A 23,845-nucleotide genomic window follows, 5' to 3' on the forward strand; every position below is an offset into this window, starting at 1 on the left:
CCCATGTTGAACCCTCTCATCTATAGTTTGAGGAACAGAGATGTAAAAGAGGCCCTGAGGAAGGCAACTGTCAGAATATATTCATAGAACCTGTTCTTTGAAGAATCTCATAATATTTTATTTATCTATGACACTTTTAATGTCTATCATGTGATACTTAATATTGTATTTCTCATTCTAAATCTTACTTTCAAACTTGTGTTTCTTTGAATGCTCTTTTGAAGTCTTTAAAATGGATTTTGTATTAAATTTGGATTTTCTGCAGATATCAAAAAAATTTTCTCTTTAAAAATCATGTACCAAACAATAATTTGCCCTTGCTGTGTGCCAGATCTATTCTAAATTCATTCTATACACAAACACAACAATTTGGTGAAGTAATATAATTAGTTTTATTTTACAAATAGTTTGTTCATTGATATAGCTACAGTATCAAATCCTTGTTCATAAGTTTTTCCAAGGTTAATATTTACCACAGAGAAAGTGTTTTAATAAACTCCACTTCTACAATTAATTTACACAATAAGTCTAATGACTTGTCATTAAAACTTTCCTCCAATTCACAGATGAGAAAATATCAGTGAGAAAATCATCTTGCAGAGATACAAAAGTTTGTCCAAATCAGTGTGGATTTAAGTCTTTTGATTCCATCATCCATGCACTGTGCTTTTAATATTAATCTTTTGCCCAATATTACACTGTGTATATCTTCTGGAGAGACTATGTGCAAAGATAGTCTATGTTGTACCAATACTTGGAGGTGTGTAAATCTTGGAAAACTTGATTTGTTTCCATTATTATATTTATTTTTATTTTAGGTAATTGAGTTTTGAAGTTATAATCTACTCAAATGGAAATTATTCATATTTCACTATTGAGGAAAGTATGCAATATTTTTAATAAATGATGCTAAGCAAGGCTGAAAAGAAGTGAAGTATATTAAATTAGGAGAAGTATGAGGTGCTGGATAGTCATCTTATGCTTTTAATCTCTCAGTTTAATGCTTATTTAAAATATAGAAGATATCAAAATAAATTAGGCCATCAAGATAGCTCACTGAGTAAAATGATCACCAAGCTTGATGACCTAAATTCACACACACACACACACACACACACACACACACACACACACACACAATTAATTGAAAAACATACGAAAACAGAAAAAGACAAGGAAAGAGGTTACACATATCAGGGTGCAAATTCCACATCTGCCTCAACAGACAGAGTACAAATGTCTGAATTCCTGCTTTAGATATTGGCATAAAATTCCAATTCTTAGCCATAGAGAGGAGTACAATAGTCACATAGAAGTATATGACCTGGGAAAGATAGGCTGTCTCTTTCTCTCTAGACAAGCATCTTGCACATCACTGAGAAACAAGGTTCTAACAGTGTAGTTTAAGATATTTCAATTCAGCTTGACTGCTTACTGAGCATTTATTTGAGCAACAGGTATTGTGTGAATAATAAAATTATCAAGTTTTCATATGATTCTAGAGTGTCTCAACATAGTATAAACTCATGTGTTTCCTTTTCTAGAGGTATTTAGGTACTTAAATGTAACATGTATTTAAATGCAACATGAAAGTACTAAACCCAAATGGGGTACATTTTTCTCCACCAGCTTTATAAAATAGTACTTTCTAGAAAATAATGCACACAAACAAAATCTTACAATAGGACTAGATAAAAGCAGGATTAGGAAAATTGAGGCATGAGCAACAACATTAGAAATAGCAGATTAGTAAAAACAGGGTATGTGGAGGAAATTTGTGAAGCATTAAATATGGGGTAATAGTGGGTAAAGGGTATAGTTATTTTTTCAATGTTTTATAATCATTCCTGTGATTGTCAAAGCTAGAGCCATTCTGTGAATATCTACTCAGTATTGAAAAAGATATAAGATGAGAATTTGTTGGAAGAAAGAAAGTGGTGACAGATGCTGTCCACTGAACATAGGCTTTCAGAAGTTATAAGTTCCATGTGAAGATATATTTATTTATTCAGACATACTGAAAGGATTCATGCTAGGTAATAAAATGGTTAGTAGTATTTAGAAAATATCAACACGTATAATTCCAGGAGATTGACTAGGAAGAAGACTCTGTGTCACCAGAAGTCAGAGATTATGTAAATCAGACCTTGTAAATCATATAGAGAAGTTATAAAACAAGGGAATTACAGATGGAAAAATATTAGGAGACAGAAAATTGGCCAAGGACAAGGAAATGGGCTTCAGGCAGGAATCTGACATCAGGCTAGAACAAAAAAGTAATTATAAGCAGGAATCTAAATCTTAGGCTAGAACAAAGTAGCTGGCTTCAGGCATGAAAATGACTTTGGGCTAGGGTTAAGAAGTAGGCTCAGATATTTTGGTCATCCTGATGAGCCCTTAGAGAGAGTGATCATGGGACTGATTATGGGACTTTTTAAATAGCCTTGCTTGTTATTTGACTATTTGTGGTTTTTGTCTTGCTTGTTCCTTGACTATTTGCACCTATTGTACTGCTAGTTTCTCAACCTAGAACTGAACTTGGTATTTGCATGTAATTAAAATGGTACAAAACAGATTGGGAAAAAATAAAAAATAAAAATCAAAAACAGAAACAAGAGACATGGAAAGGGGAAAATAACAAACAAACCAACAAATACAAAGAGAAGGGGCATCACAACTTCCAGTGTCCAGTTATGGTAAATATATTACTTTTGAGATTCCAATATAAAGTAGGAAAGCAGAGGCTAATTATGTATCAGTAAATTTTGTTACTAATACTGTGGCCATTGTTTTAATAGGAACAGACACTGAGATTCAAGACCAGAATAAAAAGAAGAGTGATTCTTTAAATTCCCATAGACCAGTTCTCTTCAATGCCTGATCCTCATCTTTTTTTAAGAATAATTTTTACTTTTTATGTGAATACTTGTTTCATAAAGAAAGCAGAGAGTGTGCTGAATCCCCATGCCTTGGAATTTTAGATGGTTGTGAGCCACAATGTGGCTTCTGGGAACTGAACCCAGGTCCTTTGCAAGAGTATAATGTGCTCTTATTCACTGAACTGTGTCTGCAGTCCATCCAATTTCCATTCTATTCTTAATTCTATCCTCTTTTACTTTTTGTCTGTTTAGTCTATTTCTTTAGTTTCTTTTCTATTACACTGTGTGTGAGAGGGGGGAGAGAGGGGGAGAGGGGGAGGGGAGAGGGGGAGAGGGGGGAGGGGAGAGGTGGAGAGGGGGAGGGGGGAGAGGGAGAGAGGGGGAGAGGGAAAGGGGGGGAGAGGGGGAGAGGGGGAGGGGGGAGAGGGGGGAGAGGGGTAAGGTGGAGGGGGGATGGGGGAGAGGGGGAGAGAGGAAGGAGAGGGGGAGGAGGGGGAGAGAGGAAGCAGAGGGGGAGAGGGGGAGAGTGGGAGAGAGGAAGGAGAGGGGGAGAGAGGGAGAGGAGGAGAGGGGAAGGAGAGGGGGAGAGAGGAAGCAGAGGGGGAGAGGGGGAGAGCGGGAGAGAGGAAGGAGAGGGGGAGAGAGGGAGAGGAGGAGAGGGGAAGGAGAGGGGGAGAGAGGGATAGGGGGAGAGAGAAAGGAGAGGGGGAGAGAGGGAGAGGGGGAGAGGGAAAGGAGAAGGGGAGAGAGGGAGAGGGGGAGAGGAGGAGAGAGAGAAAGCACTTATGTGACTTGACTTTTTCCCTTTGACCACGTAGGTCATAAGGTCAAAGCAGATTGTTAGGCAAGGTGACATTGACTTTTCCCACTAAGACTCTTGTCTATATTAACAACTCTTGTGATGGAAGCTGTATAGAAATCTCTCCTGAAAGCTTGTTCCTAGTCTTTATCACTTGACAAACACATCAAAATATTAGGCAAAATTTGTGGTGCTTTTGACTACATGAGACCGTAGAACTTTAGTAATGTAAACTCCAATCTCCTGGACATAAAAAATTTATTTCCCAATTAACACTGAATCTGTATGTCTGAGGTTCAATGGAATGTTCAACTATTTTCTGAATTTTACATTATCTGAGCTTCGATAGTTGAGACCTAATAAGTTAATAACTAGTATAAAACAATAATTTGCATTATTTATATGAAAATTTCTAGCTCTTTTTTTCACATGTTTAAGGATAGTTTAAGAAGAAGGAAGGAAAAAGGAATCAAAAACCAGTGGTATCTGCCTTCATGAACTCAAATTCTTTCAGAAATATTGTGGCAAAGATTGGAATTGATTTACTGGTAGATACAGGTTAACCACTAAAGCATTGTACCTAGATGTTGAGATTTATTATATTGTAGGACAATTATTATTTAGTAGATACTAAAGATGTTACTGAATAAAATAATTCTGATGAAGTCAATACTGCAATAGATAGTACCCTAGGAAAAAATCAAACATTTAAAACTTAGAAATGTGGTGAAGAAGAAAAAATAGAACTGATATGAGGTGGTAAATGTAGTTGTGGCAATGTGGTGGAGATGCATGATATTAGCTTGGAAGGCTGTCAACGAAAATGTAATACTGAGGGTGGGAGGTGGGAGGTGGGAGTGGGTGGGTGAGGGCACATCCTCATAGAAGCAGGAGGAGGGGGATGGGATAGGGGTTCCTGGAGGGGGGAAATGGGGTAAGGGGATAACATCTGAAATGTAAATCAAATATCCAATAAAAATAGAAAAAAGAAAGTGTAAGACTCTTGGGCACCTTAGCTTAAGGGAACCCCCTGAGTGAACCACATGGAGTCATGAATTGATGCAAAAAGCAAAAGGAATTTTATTGTTCCAATGCATTGTGGTTGTTCTACACCCTAAGGAGAGGCAGCAACCCTGGCAACCAGTTTGGTCAGTTTTATATAGTTTAAGGGGTAGACTAGAGAAACACTAACTAGGCACAATATGATTGGCAGAACAGTGTGACTTTTAAAGTGATTGGTCTTTAGGGAATAACATGGCAAGGACTTCCCTTGTCTGTAGGTGGCAAGGGTTGGTCCATCCTGCTGACTGTGTCTATGTGCTCTGGTCCTTCCCCACCTGCCGGTGTGTTCACTCCCCTGTGGTCTGAGGAATGTTAATCAGCCTTTCCCATTTGGCAAGTGGCCCATGACATTTCTAAAGTTCATGAGCTGGGCCTCTGTCTTCTGGGGTGGGCTGGGGGGTGGGGCAAGCATTCCAAAGTTCCTGAGCTGACCTCTTCAAAAGCACCATGGGGTAAGTAATATATGAGCAGAAAGCTAAGAAAGTCTTGTATATATGAAGAATGGGTAAAACACGGCCAGATGGATAATAGCAATAATGCTGATAATAATCTGAGGAAAAAAGCAAGTAAGCATAACTCAAGAAGGAACTGGGAAAATAGAAGAGTATCCAGATTCTATTTTGAAGTGGATGGAATGAATTAAAATATTAAAGTAGGAGTGGCCTATTATGACCATGATTTTAAATATGTTGCTGTAATTCTCCAACCCAATTATGACTGGTCAAAAAACCCCACAACTCAATAATTGTGAATATAAGATGCACACCTAGATTGAGCAGATTCACCACTACACTATTCTATTCCCCAGCTATGAGAGCCCTTATAACTTGCGGGTTTCCGAAGCCACACACTTGTCCTTCCACCTCCTGCTCCTACATCATCTTCTTTCTTCATTGTCCTCTTCCATTTTCTTCCTTCCCAGTCATCCTCTCTCTCTTTCCACAAACCTTTATTTCTCCACCTCCCATTCTACTGCCCAATCACTGGCTCTAGCCTTTATTTTACAAATTAAGGTGGGCAGAAGGTTCACTAGAATTCACCTGTGTACTAACTCACTCCTCCTCTGCATCCCCTCCCAGGAAAATAGAATTAACATCAAAATACAAGGCCAGGGCTATCCTCAACAATATTTGTCATGTGACCTCTCCAAGCTACCCAATATGAAAAGACATTCCTATTGCTGTTGTAGTGGCACAAATGGCATGGGTGTAATCAACTACTTTCTGACCAAAACTAAGGTTATTTCAATAAGATGAAACCCAAATCTAACAATATATTAGGGCCTAAAACTGTTCTGGATAAGTCACAGGTCCTAAGGAAGAGTCTGCAACCATTATCCTGCTAACTGGACATAGTATGGCACCACTTACAATGGCTTTTCATTATACTTATAGATTAGTACATTTCCCAGCCATCATTAGCACAGCTTCTTTTTGCAGTAGATGGTGATTAACATACATCTTGTCAATGCTCAGAGAATTGAAAACTGTGGAATGCTCAGCTCTACGTGGAACATCTAATTCACCTTCTTTCCTCTCCAAGCTCAATAATTATTGTGAAAGAGTGTGTGGAAAGATTGTAAGGGCCAGAGTTGGTAGTTGAGTGCAAAATACATAGTTTTGAGGAGACAACAGAATGTTGTAGATATGAACTCATGGTAGCTCTGTTAGCACCTATAAATTCAAACCAGATAAAATATAAGAATGGGTAGGAGAAATGTCTACAAATCTCATCCCTAGTTGAAGAGTTATTGGATAGTGATATTTACCAGATGAAGAAAAATTAGCCTCTGGAAGGCTAATTATGGTTCAGGGGATTCCTATATATCTGAGTGTATGCAGACAGCACAGATATTATTTGACAAAGCAAAAAAACATGGAATTGGAAGTACAGGAGAGAGAGCCATAGGACTGAGAGAAGTTGAGGAGAATATGGGTCATTATGAAAATAAAATGTATAAGATTCTCAAAGACATATGTAAAATACAAAAAAATAAAATAATGTAAAATATCTATATATACTAGGAGAAAAACAAAATGAGGGGTATAAAGATTAACAAGAAGGATAATAACCAAAAATGAGATGGGCATCACAACACTCTTGGGTGACTGCCACTGTGTGTGTGTGTATGTGTGTGTGTGTATATATATATATATATATATATATATATATATATTATGATATATATATATATATATATATATATAATAATAGATTACTCTAAGAAAAGGTTTTCTCATAATAGATTACTCTAAGAAAAGGTTTTCTTACAAAGCTGTCTCTTGAGAGCACCTTTAATCTCATTATTCCTGAGGCTGTAGATGAGGGGGTTCAACATGGGGATTACCACTGTGTAAAACAAAGATGCCACCTTGTTCTGGTCTGTGGAGTAGCTTGACTTGGGCATTCCATAAATGAATATAGCAGTTCCATAGAACAAAGTGACTGCAGTGAGGTGGGAGGTGCAGGTGGAGAAAGCCTTGTGTCGGCCCTCAGTGGAGCGCATCTTCAGGATGGTGATGAGGATGTAGGTGTAGGAGATGGCTATGATAAACACTGTGATAATAATAACTGAAGCAGAAAATACAGAGGTAGCAATTACAGAGACACTGATATCAGAGCAAGAGAGTTCTACCAAAGGAGCAAAATCACAGTAAAAGTGATTGATTCTATTTGATCCACAGAAGAGAAAAGTAAAAAAAGAAACAATAGCAAAGGAAGCATTAAGAAACCCCCCTAAATAAGATCCTCCAACCAACTGCATACAGGTTTGTGTGGACATTGTGGTGGAATAAAGCAGTGGGTTGCAGATTGCTACAAAACGATCATAAGCCATGGTGGCCAGAAGGAAGCATTCAACTGTCCCAAAGAAAGCAGCTGAGCTAAACTGTATACAACATCCAGTGTAGGATATTGTGCTTTTCTCCACAAGGAAGTTGACAAGCATATTGGGTGTGACAGTAGATGAGTAGCCTGTGTCAACAGATGCCAAGTGGCTGAGGAAAAAGTACATGGGGTGATGGAGCTGGGAAGAGACTCTGATGAGAAGGATGGTGCTGAGGTTCCCAGACACAGTCACCAGGTAGATGCACAGGATGATGGTGAAGAGGACAACTCTAAGGACTGGGTCATCTGTTAATCCCAATAAAATGAACTCTGTCACTGCAGTGTGGTTCCCATCCTCCAGAAAAGCCATGGGACAGTGTAACTGCTGCCAAATCAAGGCTGTGATAGAGACAGAACAGGAAGATATTTAAAAATAGTTTACTTAATTGCATTTAATACATTCACAAAGAATATCAGAAGCTAATATATATTATTTAAAAATTGTGACAAAATGGTAATTTTACTCAGTATTTTCACTGTTTATATATTTGTGTAAAATAAGACCTTCAAAATTGTCTAAGCAGCAATATTAGAAATATGTGATAAATATTTACCTATTATTTATGTTTTTATAGTAAAACAAACATAATTTTTATTAAAGCTGCAGATTTAAAATTATGAGACATTGCCTGGTGGGACAGCTTCTCACATAAAGGTTCTCTTCACTAAACCTCACTACAGACTCTCAGATCCTGATTGCTGGAACTCAGATGATGGTAAGCAAGAAACAACTTCTGATTGTTGTTCTTCGGCATGCACACATATAGTATGTTTTCAACACCATTCTCTTCACACAAATGAACAGATAAATATACAATAGCATGAGATTTAATAGCATGCATTTGTTGTAAGTGTAAAAATTATTAAAATGCAAGAGAATAGGATTAGTCAAAGAAGACTTAAGTTTTTGCTAAGTTTTATTGGATGCTTTCTACATCACCAGTACAGGATTTAAAATTTTGTGCGTGTTTCTAAATTTTTATTTCAGTGATCCATTAATATCTGTTACTGTTTTTATTTTGAAATAGAAATAAGTTTTAAGTTAAGTAACATACATAACAAGCAACAGAATTAAGAAATGGTTCAATGAGAGGGGAAGCTCTTGGTCCTGTAGAGGCTTGATGCCCTATCATAGGGGTAATGCTAGGGTGGTGAGGCAGGAGTGGGTGGGTAGGTGGGGAAGCTCCCTCATAGAAGCAGGGGGTACGTTAGGAATTTTGTAGAGGGGAAAACAGGAAAGGGGATAACATTTGAAATGTAAATAAATAACCAATAAAAATTTAAAAAATAAATAAAAAGAATATGTTTTGACTTGTAGGAAATGGCACTCACAGTTTCTCATAAAAGTTTGTAGTTCAAGTTCTAGGGAACCAATGCACTATTCTGATATTCAAAGGCACTAGTCATGCATGTGTTTTCATATATATGTACATGTAGAGGAGACTCATACACACAAATTAAAATATCAAATCTTTAAAAAGAGAATTTTATATAAACAAAAAGCAGACTCAATCTATTTTATTTAGCACACTATATTTATATATAAATATAATATAAATATATATTATATAAATATAATATATAAATATAAAGGGTGGCAATGCAGTTGAGAATACATACAAATCATGGACATATAGCATGGTAGCATTTCAGCTTTCCAACAATTGATACCTACAGAGAGGCTCTATGTTGGTGACACTGATCACTAGTTTATCATTTCTGTAAGTAAGGTCATGTCTTGGTTAAAGTAATAAAGACTGATAAATTTCCTCATTAGAACTGAGAAGCTGAAGAGCAATCACTAATAACAAATGCAACTTCCTATTGTAAGCTCATTAAACATTTTAAATGATTCTAAGTGGATCATCACTCTTTAAAGTAATTTGGAATAATAAATGTATTTATCAAACTTGAATAATATTTAGCACATTATGATACACTTTTCATCAAGAAACATTTCTTTTCCCAATGTCATAGTAGTTTTTAGTTGTTGTGTGATGGAATAAATTCACATAATTTTCAACAGAACACACTGCTCAATAAATATCCAAACTAAGACATTAATAAGTTTAGAAGGTTCACTTAACAAGGGACAGATCACTCTCATCCCCCAAATTCTATATTTACATTTTCATTTGTCCAGAGTGTTGCCTGTTATACTACAATATTCAGTCTATAAACAAAGTGGGACTTTGCATATGAGATTCCCTAAATGTAAGCCACCAAAATATTTCAAAGCTAGTGCACATTTTAGCCTTTTGGATAAATGCTTCATGTGTACACACTTGAAGTTCATATTGAATTCTAGTCCTACCAATGGATGAATAAACAAAAAGTCTTTGAAAACTTACTTTTATGCCTGATCATTTTGGATAATTTGCCTATGAAATATATGGTGATTCTATAAGATTGATTGTTTTATCCTTTTGCAGAATTGCTTGATGCCATGTGACTTGTTTCTCTACCATAACTCATAAACCTTAAAACTTAATTTCAAAACTTACAAATCTCAAAACTTACCTCCTCAATCAAGAATTCATTGTGAAGTAATAAGCTTAAAGTTATTATAATTTTATACCTGCAGAGCTGTCTTTATTGTTGTTGTTTGTCTCTAAAAATAAGTCCCAGCACAGGCACTGGATTCCAGTGTGAATTTAAAGCACCAGGGACCATTATCTCATTCCCAGTGAGTACTAAACAGTTCATTTTACACAACCATAACTAAGTTCAATGAGTTTGTCAACCTCAAGTAATCTTTGTTTTCCTCTTTAGGTGAGTATTGGTGCACTTTTACTTGCTAATTATTGGATGTACATTATAACAAATTATCATAGGTAAAATGAACTTCTTTCTTTAATTCATGTGTACCACTTTTTCTTTAGTCTATTAGTTGTTGATGTAACATACATCTATTAACAACTATTAGGTACTTTGGTGACTATAGGGAATGATGAGATACAAAGTTGAATAATTATTTGAGGCACACACAATTTTTATAGGAAAGTATATAAAATAATTGCTACCTAGAAAGTAGTGTATAGAAAAAGCAATGGATGTTTTCAGTAAGAATTTATAATTCATAATGCGTACCTCAAACATGTGACAGCTGGTCTCAGGTTGCATGCTCTAAAGGTGTAGAGAAGGTACAGTGATCCTCCATAGTCAGATGACCTCTCCTGCATCTTACTTTCATTAAGTTCTACACTGTACCCTTGATATCATCTGATAAATTGCTTTAACACAGAACATTAGTCAACTTTCACCAAAATTTCTCCTGTCCCTGCTGTCAGAGAAGAGACAGAGAAATAATCATTATTGAAATCTTCCTGGTCAACTAGCCTGGAGTTTGGATTGGTGCAAGACAAGAAAGTTACTGTTTCAAAAATGGTAGAAAGTCAGGACCAACAGAGACATTGTTGTCTGACCTTCATATGCATACTATGATATGCAGCCACCTGAATTCATATGAACTCTGATATACATTATACATTCACACAACACACACACACACATGCAGGCATGCACACATGCATGCACACACACATGCTCACACATGCTCACATGTGATCACCTTTTGCAAATGAGAGAAGAGGGTGAATTTTTACTAATTTCTAAATGTATCCTTGGGTCATGTCAGAATCAGTATAAGTAAGTCTATGGTTCAGGTCAAATCAGATAATAGGATGAATAGTTTATATGACTGCCTCTAATGAGGTTTCTCAACCACATATGGGGAAATTGTTCTTTCATTCTTTTCTCTCAAAAATAAGTGTTGAATATTTGTTGCAGTTATAGGAACTGGAAAAACACTGAAGTTAGCTAACGAAACTGAAACTTTTAGGAAATTTAGATGTCAATGAAGTCACTAGACCATAAATGCACATATTAAATACAGAATACGGCAAAAGGTTTGGAGGAAACATTACCAAATTTGAGTTGACATTTTACTCAGGAGCCCCAAATATTATGCCATCCCAGCAGCAGTACTGCATTATCATGCTGTTAAAATCAAGATCAGACATGTTGATTCTCATTAAGCACAGACCCTTTGATTTGATGTCTTGTGCAGTATAGAAGCAAGTCTGCTTCACATTCTCCTAACAGTTGCCTTTGAGATTGATGTGGAAGCTGCACCTACTGTCATATTCATCATTAATTTCATATTTTATGTTTTGTTTTGCAGTATACATTTATTTTAATTAACATGTAATTATATCACTTCCCTCCTTCCCTCTCTTTAATTTCCTCCCTCCTTCCTCCATGCCATTCTACTTCTCAAGATAATTAATTTTCTCTTTGATTTTTCTTATTAGATCTATTCTAGTTCATAAATGTGTAAACATGACCTATGCAGTTTGCCTAATGTTTCCTCTGTGTATATGATTTCAATGTTGATCATTTTGCATTTGAGAATAAATTAGAGAGTTTTATTTTTGGAAGTGACTTATTCGGCCTCTAGCAACAGACTAGCAGCAACGTGTTCAACATGTGTGAGGTCATACTTTGAAATGCTTTTAGGAATTATGTTGATCTAGAAAAGAGGTAGTAGAAAATTCATAATCTCATATAGTATGAGATGATGACACTCACTTACCCAGGGGACCTGCATAGATTGCTAATAATTCCTAAAAGCATTTCAAAGCATATCTTTGTACCTACAAATAGGTAAAGCTGTCATTCCATATCAAAGAACATTCTTTTTGTAATATGAGACTATCACAGAAAAACACAGCTGATTAAACTACAGAGATCAAATTATTGTAGAGCACCTAGATCAGTGGATATGTCTATAACACAAGTCACAAACTGAAGGCTAGGTGAACATCTTGAAAGAATAGAAATGTTATAAGAATCAAAGGACTAGGAAGTCAGCTGTACATATGTGTCTCTTAGAAATGATGGAGAATCTGTACCCATAATACCAATTCAAAAACATCAGTTTAGATAAGACATGGACAGTGATAATACCAATACTCAGGCAAAAATAGAAAGAAGAATCTCATGGAGTCCCACTTATAGCCATTATTTTTAATTAAATTTTGATATTTTCATATATAGATAGACTATTCCTATTATTTCTACCCCACTCTTCTACCACCTCCTCATTTTACCTCCTAATTCCCTCTCAAATTTATATCTTTTTAAAATTATTGCTTTATACACCTCCCACCCCTCCACAAGCACTACAGAGTTCATTTAGTGCTGCTGATATATATATATATATATATATATATATATATATATATATATATATATATTCCCACTTGAGACTAAATAACCTATCATGAGTTTGTCCCTGGAGAGGACAGATTCTCTGTTAGCATCCCATTAATTACCTGTAGTTCTTCAACTAGAAGTAGGCCTTATTATATTTCTTCCTCCCATGCTGTCATATCAACAGTTATTGACTTTGTTCAGTTTTAGTTTATTCCATCAAATTGTTGAGATTTTATGGGTGTCATTTTCCTATTATGTCTAGAAGATGTAATCTAGTACCAAGCATCCTGAACTTCTGCCTAATATATTTTACTGTTCCCTCATCTGTGATGTTCCTTGAGTGTTAGGTGCAGCAGTTAAATTGAAAATCTATTAATTGGGAATTAACACCCCAGTTACTCTCTGAATTTTAACCAGTTTTGGAATTTTGCCCAAAGAAGCTTCATTAATATGCAGTGGGATGCTCTTATTAATTATTGGATAATATAACAATATCATATCAATCACAGACACATTGTTGTATGACTTCTTGATAATAATGACAATAGATCTATTTATCTAAAATATGGCGATGACAAGTGACCAAAGAAGCTATTCCATCCCTGCATTACTCAATGAGTTTATTTGGTTTATTTACATGAGTATTGGTGAGAAGTTGATTATATGAGCTTGGCTGAATCAAAGCTGCATTACTGAATGCCCAATGCAACAAACAGAATGACTCATGAAAGCTCAACTCCTGTTATTACTTACATAGCTTGCACTTAGTTTTCCCTACCAATCTTCTCTTCCATGTAAATAAAACTGCCTGTACAACTTTGGAAAAGGGTCTTATGGATCTTGTTTTTATTGAGCTTCCTTAGTCTTATAATTTTGTATACACCCCAAGCTATTAAGCATTGTATTATTTCCCAGGTCTTATGAATCTTTGTTCCCCCTAGATGGCATAGTTCCATTGAGAAGAAATAACTACACCACATTACACCACTTCTTCTAGATTTCACATTTTTATGTCCCTTATAGAATATTCTCTGAGGCTTCAAGATAGTGATATTGATGGAAGTGTTTCTCCATATCTGACTGAGCAGTGAGCCATTGTGACACAATAACAATCATTTGTCCTCTGGATCTTGACCAGTTTTGAGTCACTACTTTTCAATATACAACAGATAAAGAAACTTATGGTAGAAATTTCTGTTAGTAAATACAAATGTATAGATGGTAATTGGTGAGTCACATTACATCCATTTAACCAGACAATAAGACTTGTTTTTCTACTTTGTCTATGGTATTTCCACCACTTTTGTTTGTTTGTCTGTCTTTCTGTTTTTGTTGTTGTTGTTTACAGCATGAAATGATTTTCCACCAGTGAAAAAAGCATGACATCCATCAAGAAAATATGTAGTTGCACCCACAAAGGTTATGATAATAGTCTAGGTTTAACTGCTGTGCTAGTTAAAAAAATATAGCCAGACAAACAGAGACAAAAAGACACAGTGGCAGACAGAGGAAGAAGAGAGTAGAGAAAATTGGGTGAGCCAGGAGGTTGGGAGGTCCTAGGAGGAGCTGGGGGGAGAGGAAAACATGATCAAAATATGTTGCATAAAAGATAACCATTGTCAAGATGTCAACAACAAAAAGCTTGTTACTATAATTCCATAATAGTAAACCATTGGTTTCATAAGAACAATTCTTTTTAGTGCAGCTTGGCTTTAGCATAGTCACCTCCTTTACTGTTTCTTGTTCTCTCATATTAGTTATTTTCATATTCTTATATGATACCATTTCTTTTTTTTCTTTGTTTTTGTTATAAGGACAACATTTATTGGGTCTGGCTTACAGGTTCAGAATTTCAGTCCATTATCATCAAGGTGAGAACAGGGCAGGATCTAGGCAGGCATGGTATAGGCAGACCTGAGAATTCTACTTCTTCATCTGAAGGCTGCTAGTAGAAGGCTGACTTCCAGACAGCTAGGATGAAGATGCTTTATTTTTATTTTTTATTGAATATTTTATTTATTTACATTTCAGATCTTATCCCCTTTCATCATCCCCCCTAAATCCCCTTTCCAATCCCCCTTCTTCCTTTTTGCTTTTATACCATTTTAATTACATGCAAGTATTAAGGTCAGTTCTAGGTAGAGGAACTAGCAATACAATAGATGCAAATAGTCAAGGAACAAGCAAGACAATAAACACAAATAGTCAAAGAACAAGCAAGGCAATAAACAAAAATCCCATGATCAATCCTATGATCACTATTTCTAAGGGCTTATCAGGATGACCAAAATATTGAGCCTATTTCTCTGTCCTAGCCCAAAGTCATTTTTCATGTTTTTTTTTTTTGTTGTTGTTCTAGCCTAATGTCAGATTCCTGCTTGAAGCCCATTTCCTTGTCATGGCCAATGTAATATTCCTGCCAAGTAGCCCATTTCCTTGTCCTTGTCCCATGTCAGATTCTTGCAAAGGAGCCCCAAAGGCTCTCTGCCTCTCCCCATTTTTATTTCATAAACAAGACTGAGCCTGTCTTAGGTCATTCTGACAAGAATGCCCTTCCTTACCCATCATGGAATATGCATTACCAAAAGCAAAGCACTTCTATCTTAGGTTGAAAAAGGCTCTGGGCAGAATTTTACCCATCCTTAGCTTGCCAGCCTGTTAAATTAATAACTCTGTATAGGGGTCCATATTCAGTTTCAATTCATGTACTTTGGCTGTCAAGATGTTGATGTTGTTAAAAAGAAGTTTTCACATGATGAGCAGGAATAAATATATTCCTAGGATAAAAAAAGCTCTATGTGCCATTCTTGATGCTTCAAACAAAATGAAAATACTGACCTCAAGCCATGAATAATTTTATCAGCAGTATCTGCAGCATCAAAACTCAGCAGAGGAGTATTCTTTAAATTCATAATCTCTCTATTCAAAGTCAAAACATCCAGAGAGGTGTTAGAATTATGCCAAGTACCCTGCAAGTGTCTTTAAACTTTTTTCTCTAAACTTTCTTCATTTTTTTAGTTTCTAGTAATGACTATCATTGCAAATTTTAGAAGTAACACAACTCCATTGGTGTTTATCATGACACTTTAGATGACTCTTTACTCTTAAACTCTGAACCTCCTTCCAATAATTGAATAGGATAAAGAACATCAATCCGATATTCCAAATGCCCTATCTAAATTCTCTTGTATACTCAACACATTAATAACTTTTTTTTTGCTAAATGATTTTTTTTTACAAATTTATTTTGTTTTATTGAAAATAGGATTTTTAAAATAACAGTGTCCTCTTATTGCAGTTTCTCTTTCTCCCCACAGTTCCTTTCTACTTCTCTTCCATCTGAATCTATAACCTTTCTGTCAATCCTTAGAAAGCAAACAGGCATTCAAAGAACAATAATAAAATGAAACAAACAATTATATTAGGAGAAGACAACAAATAGAAGAAGAGTTAAAGAAACACTATGAGAAGTACACATAGACACAGACACACAGTAATCCCATACAGCCACAAATTGGAACCCATAATATATAAGTGGCATGAAAGAAACAGCAATAAATAAATAAAATAAAGAATAAAAATTAAAATAAAATAAAACAAATACACTGATCATACATTAGGAGAAAAGATCCTTCTATGATGCTGTTAAGTTTGGGTTGTGTTGACTGCCTAATGCTGAGCATTGGGCCTGCCTTCAAAAGAAGTTTGTATAACCAGTGAGACTCCATTTTAGTAAAACTAATTTTTTTGTGTGTGAATGGTTATCAAATTCAGATAGCCTCTAAGATGGGGTCTTCTGTCTACTTTCTATTTTGTATAGGTCCTATCAATGCTTCCAGGTACTGGTGTATTTAGAAGGCATTGTTTCTTGGTGTCCTCAATCTCCTTGGTCTCATACACTTTTTTTTCTTTTTTTTTTTTATTTATTAGATTTTTCATTTACACTTCAGATGCCATCCCCTTTCCCCATCCCCCCCCCCCCGCTTAGAAAACCCCTATCCCATGCCCCCTTTTCCTTTTTGCATTTATACATTTTTTAAAAAAATGTTAATCATAGGCTTTATAAGTTTGGTATTGTTCAATCAGAGGTGTAACCCACTACCCAATGTAGATATATCAACTATCTTTGACTGGTGGAGATACATGAACATCTGCCTCCCTGTCTCCCCCCTCTATCTCTCTTTCATCACCTAGCTTCTCCTCTCCTTCTTCTTCTCCTCTTCTTACTCCTTTTCTTCCTCTCAGTACTCCTCCCACCTTAGCTCCTCCTACACATCACCCTTCCTGTTAAAATGAAACTTTTCTCTCAAAATACAATTAGAGCATAATTATGCCAATTTGTACCAGTGAGGTACAAGATAGTCCTAATACCCAGTCCATCCTTTTGTTGACTAACCAGCACCTCTGTCATCTATCCTAACTAAAACACTTAGTTCTGAACCTGGCTTTTTCCTTGGCTTTAGGATGAATGTCAGCTGACGACCATCCACTCAAATCTTTTCTCTCAAGGTAAAAAGCTATAAGTTTTCAACCCCGTCAGAAATCCAGAATGACTGAGTTAACTATAATTGTGGGAAGCACAAAGCATAGCTTCTAAAACTTAGCCAATTTATAGAGAATTCTGAACACCTGGACACTCGCTCTACTTCAAAACGTTGGAGCATCTGTTCTTTTGCCTTCTGGCCCAGGATCATCTGACAGACCTTAGTGCTGCAGAATTATTAAGAGCTGATTACTCTGTCTAGGCAGATATAATCAGTCGACTATTCTGCAAGTGTGTCCTTTTCTGGACAGTAATTTGTCTGTAGAAGGAAAGTGGCAATTCTTGCCTAGTGGCTGTCTCACCACAACTGGAGTAACTCCAAGGATGCTCAATTTCTTCTTAGAATTTAACATAGGGAGCTGTCCAGAGCAGACAGGTCTCTAATGAAAATGAACATTAATACTGAAACGTTTGTCATGTCAATTCTAAGGATTTCTGATGTTTTGAATACCAGCTATCCATGTAAGGTAATCTGGACTGTTGCCTGTTAACTCCACTCAGCTATTTCTAAATAAAACATAGAGAACACCCTTATAATAAACTCCAAGTCATGAATTTGCTATAGTCCCTTAACTCACAGGCTGACCATCTCAAATCAGTTAAAAAGTTAAAGAAGGACTGGGTCTAAGCTTTGTATTCCTAAATGTGTTATACTGGTACAATGCCTATGAGAGTAACAATATTCATCTCACTCTTATATCACTAAGAAGCTCATGCCAATGAAAACCTTAAAATTTGTAAACAAAGTAAATTGGTGCCATTTAAGAATTTATATCTTCATGTTGATATTAATTATACAGATTTCTACTAATAGGTTATGGCTATGCAATAAACCCTAGCTAATCCTCTCTATTCTGACAAAACCACTACTTTTCCCTAGAGAGACAGCCCAACATTTACCACCTTAGTCCCCATGCCCAGGGAATAGGGGCGCTGACTCATCATTAGCTTCTTCACGCTGATTATGGGCGTTGAGATATTAGAAGAGGAGTGAGGGGGGGAGAGCAAATTGACAATCCTCTGATGCTGTGTTTTCCCTGCCTCCAGATGGAATTCCCGGACCTCAGAGGTTTGAGCAGGTCTGCCCAGCTTGCTTGTTGAGTAGATACACCAAGGCTGATCATTCTGCAATATACAATTCTCAAAACAAATTTTAGTAACAAGATAGGTTTTTTTTAAAGAGGGCTGACATTTTATTAAGAATGTTGGTTCTAACCCCTTTTCTACTTTTCCCCTCTTTTATTGGATATAATATTTACATTTCAAATTTTATCCCCTTACCATATTTCCCCCACCACCCAGGAACCCCTTATCCCATCCCCCCTCCTCCTGCCTCTATGAAGGTGTTTACCCACCTACCCCCAGCCTCCCTCCCCACCCTCAGATCCCCCCCCCTCAGTGCTCAGACTTCAGGGTACCAATGATCTTGTCTCCCACCTATGCCCAACAAGGCCATCCTCCCCTACATATACAGCTGGAGTCATGTGTCTCTCTATATGTGCTCCTAGGCTGGTGGTTTAGACCCTGGGGAGCTCTGGCTGGTTGGTATTGTTGCTCTCCTCACGGGGCTACCAGCCCTTAAGGTTCACGGTTCCTTCAATTTACTCTCTAACTCCTCCATTGAGAACTTTGATCAGATTAATGGATAGCTGTGGGTATCTGTCTCTGGGTATGTCCGACTCTGAGAGACCTCTAAGGAGACAGCCTTATCAGGCTGCTGTCAGCTTTCCCATCCTGACATCCCTATCAGCGTCTATTTTTGGTGACTGCCCATGGAATGAATACCCAGACGGAATGGTCTCCCTACAACCCCCCCTTCAGATTCTGACCCACATTTTGTGTCCATATTTGCTCCCTTGGTTATTTAGTTACTCCTTCTAAGAAAGACCTAGGCATCCTCACTTGTTCTTTCTTCTTCATGAGCTTCATGTCGTCTGGTAGTTGAATCTTTGTTGTTTCAAATTTTTTGGGCTAATCTCCGCTTATCAGTGAGTAAATACCATGTGTGTTCTTTTGTGATTGGGTTACCTCACTCAGGATGATATTTTCTAGTTCCATCCATTTACCTAAGAATTTCTCGAATTCATTATTTTTAATAGCTGAGTAATATTCCATTGTGTAAATGTACCACATTTTTTGTATCCATTCCTCTGTTGAAGGGCATCTGGGTTCTTTCCAGCTTCTGGCTATTATAAATAGGGCTGCTATGAACATAGTGGAGCATATGTCTTTGTTATTTGTTGGGGCATTTTCTGGGTATATGCCCAGAAGTGGTATAGCTGGGTCCTCAGGTAGTCCTATGTCCAGTATAGCTATGTCCAATTTTCTGAGGAACCGACAGACTGACTTCCAAAGTGGTTGTACCAGCTTGCAACCCCACCAACAATGCAGGAGTGTTCCTCTTTCTTCACATCCTCGCCAGCATCTACTGTCACCTGAGTTTTTGATCTTAGCCATTCTGACTGGTGTGAGGTGGTATCTCAGTGTTGTTTTGATTTGCATTTCCCTGATGACTAAGGATGTTGAACATTTCTTAAGGTGCTTCTCGGCCATTCGAGTTTCCTCAGTTGCGAATTCTTTGTTTAGCTCTGTACCCCATTTTTTAATGGGGTTATTTTGTTGTTTGGTGTCTAATTTCTTGAGTTCTTTGTAAATATTCGATATTAGCCCCCTATCGGATGTAGGATTGGTAATGATCTTTTCCCAATCTGTTGGTTGCCGTTTTGTCTTGTTGACAGTGTCCTTTGCCTTACAGAAGCTTTGCAATTTGATGAGGTCCCATTTGTCGATTCTTGATCTTAGAGCATAAGCCATTGGTGTTCTGTTCAGGAACTTTTCCCCTGTGCCTAGGTATTCGAGGGTCTTCCCCAACTTCTCTTCTAATAGTTTCAGTGTACCTGGCTTTATGTGAAGGTCCTTTATCCACTTGGAGTTGAGCTTTGTGCAAGGGGATAAGAATGGATTAATTTGCATTCTTCTACATGTTGACCTCCAGTTGAGCCAGCACCACTTGTTGAAAATGCTGTCCTTTTTCCACTGGATGAATTTAGCTCCCTTGTCAAATATCAAGTGACCATAGGTATTCGGGTTCATTTCTGGGTCTTCAATTTTGTTCCATTGATCGTCCTGTCTGTCTCTGTACCAATACCAAGCAGTTTTTATCACTACTGCTCTGTAGTACAGTTTGAGGCCCGGAATGGTGATTCCCCCAGAGGTTCTTTTATTGTTGAGAATAGTTCTTGCTATCCTAGGTTTTTTGTTATTCCAAATGAATTTGTAAATTGCTCTTTCTATCTCTATGAAGAATTGATTTGGAATTTTGATGGGTATTGCATTGAATCTGTAGATTGCTTTTGGTAGGATAGCCATTTTTACTAAATTAATCCTGCCAATCCAGGAGCATGGGAGATCTTTCCATCTTCTGAGATCTTCTTCAATTTCTTTCTTCAGAGACTTGAAGTTCTTGTCATACAGATCTTTCACTTGCTTTGTTAGATTCACTCCAAGATAATTTATTTTATTCGTGGCTATTGTGAAGGGTGTCATTTCCCTGATTTCTTTCTCTGCCTGTTTATCCTTTGAATAGAGGAAGGCTACTGATTTGTTTGAGTTGATTTTATATCCAGCCACATTGCTAAAGTTGTTTATCAGGTTTAAGAGTTCTCTGGTGGAAGTTTTAGGTTCACTTAAGTATACTATCATATCATCTGCAAATAGTGAAATTTTGACTTCTTCCTTTCCTATCTGTATCCCTTTGACTTCCTTTTGTTGTCTAATTGCTCTAGCTAAGACTTCCAGTACTATATTGAATAGGTAAGGTGAGAGTGGGCAGCCTTGCCTAGTCCCTGATCTTAGTGGGATTGCTTCAAGTTTCTCTCCATTTAGTTTGATGTTGGCTACTGGCTTACTGTATATTGCTTTTACTATGTTTAGATATGGGCCTTGTATTCCTGATCTTTCCAAGATTTTTAACATGAAGGGATGTTGAATTTTGTCAAATGCTTTCTCAGCATCTAGTGAGATGACCATGTGGTTTTTTCTCTTTGAGTTTATTTATGTAGTGGATTACATTGATGGATTTCCGAATATTGAACCATCCCTGCATTCCTGGGATAAAGCCTACTTGATCTTGATGGATAATTGTTTTGATGTGATGTTGGATTCGGCTTGCAAGAATTTTATTGAGTATTTTTGCATCAATATTCATAAGAGAGATTGGTCTGTAGTTCTCTTTCTTTGTTGGGTCTTTCTGTGGTTTAGGTATGAGTGTAATGGTAGCTTCATAGAATGGATTGGGTAGTGTTCCTTCTGTTTCTATTCGATGGAATATCTTGAAGAGGATTGGTATTAGGTCTTCCTTGAAGGTCTGAAAGAATTCTGCACTGAAACCATCTGGCCCCGGACATTTTTTGGTGGGAAGATTTTAATACTGTGTCTATTTCTTTAGGCGTTATGGGACTGTTTAGGTGGTTTATCTGCTCCTCGTTTAACTTTGGTACCTGGTATCTATCTAGAAAATTGTCCATTTCCTCCAGATTTTCCAATTTTGTTGAGTATAGGCCTTTGTACTAGGATCTGATCATTTTTTTAATTTCCTCTCTTTCTGTTGTTATGTCTCCCTTTTCAGTTCTGATTTTATTAATCTGAATGTTGTCTCTGTGCCCTTTGGTTAGTCTGGCTAAGGGTTTGTCTATCTTGTTGATTTTCTCCAAGAACCAGCTCCTGGTTTTGTTGATATTTTGTATAGTTCTTTTTGTTTCGACTTGGTTGATTTCAGCCCTGAGTTTGATTATTTCCTGCCATCTACTCCTCTTGGGTATACTAGCTTCTTTTTGTTCTAATGCTTTCAGGTTTGCTGTCAAGTTGTTAATGTATGCTCTTTCCACTTTCTTTTTGTGAGCACTTAGAGCTATGATTTTTCCTCTTAGTACTGCTTTCAATGAGTCCCACATGTTTTGATATGATGTGTCCTCATTTTCATTTAAATCTAAAAAGTCTTTAATTTCTTTCTTAATTTCTTCCTTGACCAAGTTATCATTGTTCAGTTGCCAAGTGTATGTCGGTTTTCTGTTGTTTTTGTCCATGTCAAAGACAAGTCTTAATCCATGGTGGTCTGATAAGGTACTGGGGATTATTTCAATCTTTTTGTATCTGTTGAGGCCTGTTTTGTGACCAATTATATGGTCTATTTTAGAGAAGGTACCATGAGGTGCTGAGGAGAAGGTATATTCTTTTGTTTTAGGATGAAATGTTCTATAGATGTCAGTTAAGTTCAATTGGTTCATAACTTCTGTTAGTTTCATTGTGTCTCGATTTAGTTTCTGTTTCCATGATCTGTCCATAGCTGAGAGTGGGGTGTTGAAATCTCCCACTATTATTGTGTAGGGTGCAATGTATGCTTTAAGTTTTAGTAAAGTGTCTTTTATGTATGTGGGTGCCCTTACATTTGGGGCATAGATGTTGAGAATTGCAAGTTCCTCTTGGTACATTTTTCCTTTCATGAATATGAAGTGTCCTTCTTTATCTTTTTTGATTACTTCTGGTTGAAAACTGATTTATTTGATATTAGAATCACTACTCCAGCTTGTTTCTTGGGACCATTTGCTTGGAAGATTGTTTTCCAACCTTTTACTCTGAGGTCGTGTCTGTCCTTTCCACAGAGGTGCGTTTCCTGAATGCAGCAAAATGTTGGGTCCTGTTTACGTATCCAGTCTGATAGTCTATGTCTTTTTATTGGAGAATTGAGTCCATTGATATTAAGAGATATTAAGGAAAAATGAGTGTTGTTTCCTGTTATTTTTGTTATTGGCAGTGGAGATATGTGTGTGTAGCTACCTTCTTTTACGGTTTTTAGAAGATTACTTTCCTGCTTTTTCTAGGTTGTAGTTTCCCTCCTTGTGATGGAGTTTTCCACCAATTATCCTTTGAAGTGCTGGGTTTGTGTTGAGATACTGTGTAAATTTGGATTTGTCATGGAATATTTTGGTTTCTCCATCAATAATGATTGACAGTTTTGCTGGGTATAGTAGTCTGGGCTGGCATTTGTGTTCTCTTAGGGTCTGTATGATACAGACCAGGATCTTCTGGCCTTTATAGTCTCTGGTGAGAAGTCTGGTGTAATTCTTATAGGTCTGCCTTTATATGTTACTTTGCCTTTTTCCCTTACTGCTTTTAGTATTTTTTCTTTGTTTTGTACATTTGATGTTTTGACTATTATGTGGCAGGAAGTATTTCTTTTCTGGTCTAAACTATTTGGAGTTCTGTAGGCTTCTTGTATATTTATGGACATCTCTTTCTTTAGGTTAGGGAAGTTTTCCTCTATAATTTTGTTGAGGATATTTACTGGTCCTTTAAGTTGGGAGTCTTCCCCCTCATCTATTCCTATTATCCTTAGGTTTGGCCTTCTTATTGTGTCTTGGATTTCTTGTATATTTTGGGTTAGTAGCTTTTTGTATTTTG

The 23,845-nt window shown here is 36.8% G+C and overlaps 1 protein-coding gene and 1 pseudogene across 1 annotated transcript; one reads left to right on the forward strand and one right to left on the reverse strand.

Annotated features, from left to right (window-relative positions):
- LOC117715615 (polypyrimidine tract-binding protein 1 pseudogene) overlaps window positions 1-3,751 on the forward strand; it is an 8,072-nt pseudogene extending 4,321 nt beyond the window's left edge.
- A 3,215-nt stretch (window positions 3,752-6,966) lies between these two features.
- Window positions 6,967-10,173, reverse strand: LOC117716645 (olfactory receptor 5P67-like). The gene is made up of 2 exons (XM_034513731.2): window positions 10,147-10,173; window positions 6,967-7,965 (listed from the first exon to the last, which is right to left on the reverse strand). Exon 2 carries the CDS (start codon window positions 7,934-7,936, stop codon window positions 6,992-6,994), a length of 945 nt encoding a protein of 314 aa, XP_034369622.1. The 5' UTR covers window positions 7,937-7,965; window positions 10,147-10,173; the 3' UTR covers window positions 6,967-6,991.
- Window positions 10,174-23,845: the final 13,672 nt, after the last annotated feature.

This window comes from Arvicanthis niloticus, chromosome 1 (assembly GCF_011762505.2).
Source record: "Arvicanthis niloticus isolate mArvNil1 chromosome 1, mArvNil1.pat.X, whole genome shotgun sequence".
Taxonomy (NCBI): domain Eukaryota; kingdom Metazoa; phylum Chordata; class Mammalia; order Rodentia; family Muridae; genus Arvicanthis; species Arvicanthis niloticus.

What these genes read in the sequence shown, in the direction of transcription:
- LOC117716645 (XM_034513731.2), bottom strand. Translation starts at nt 7,936, where the DNA reads ATGGCTTTTCTGGAGGATGGGAACCACACTGCAGTGACAGAGTTCATT.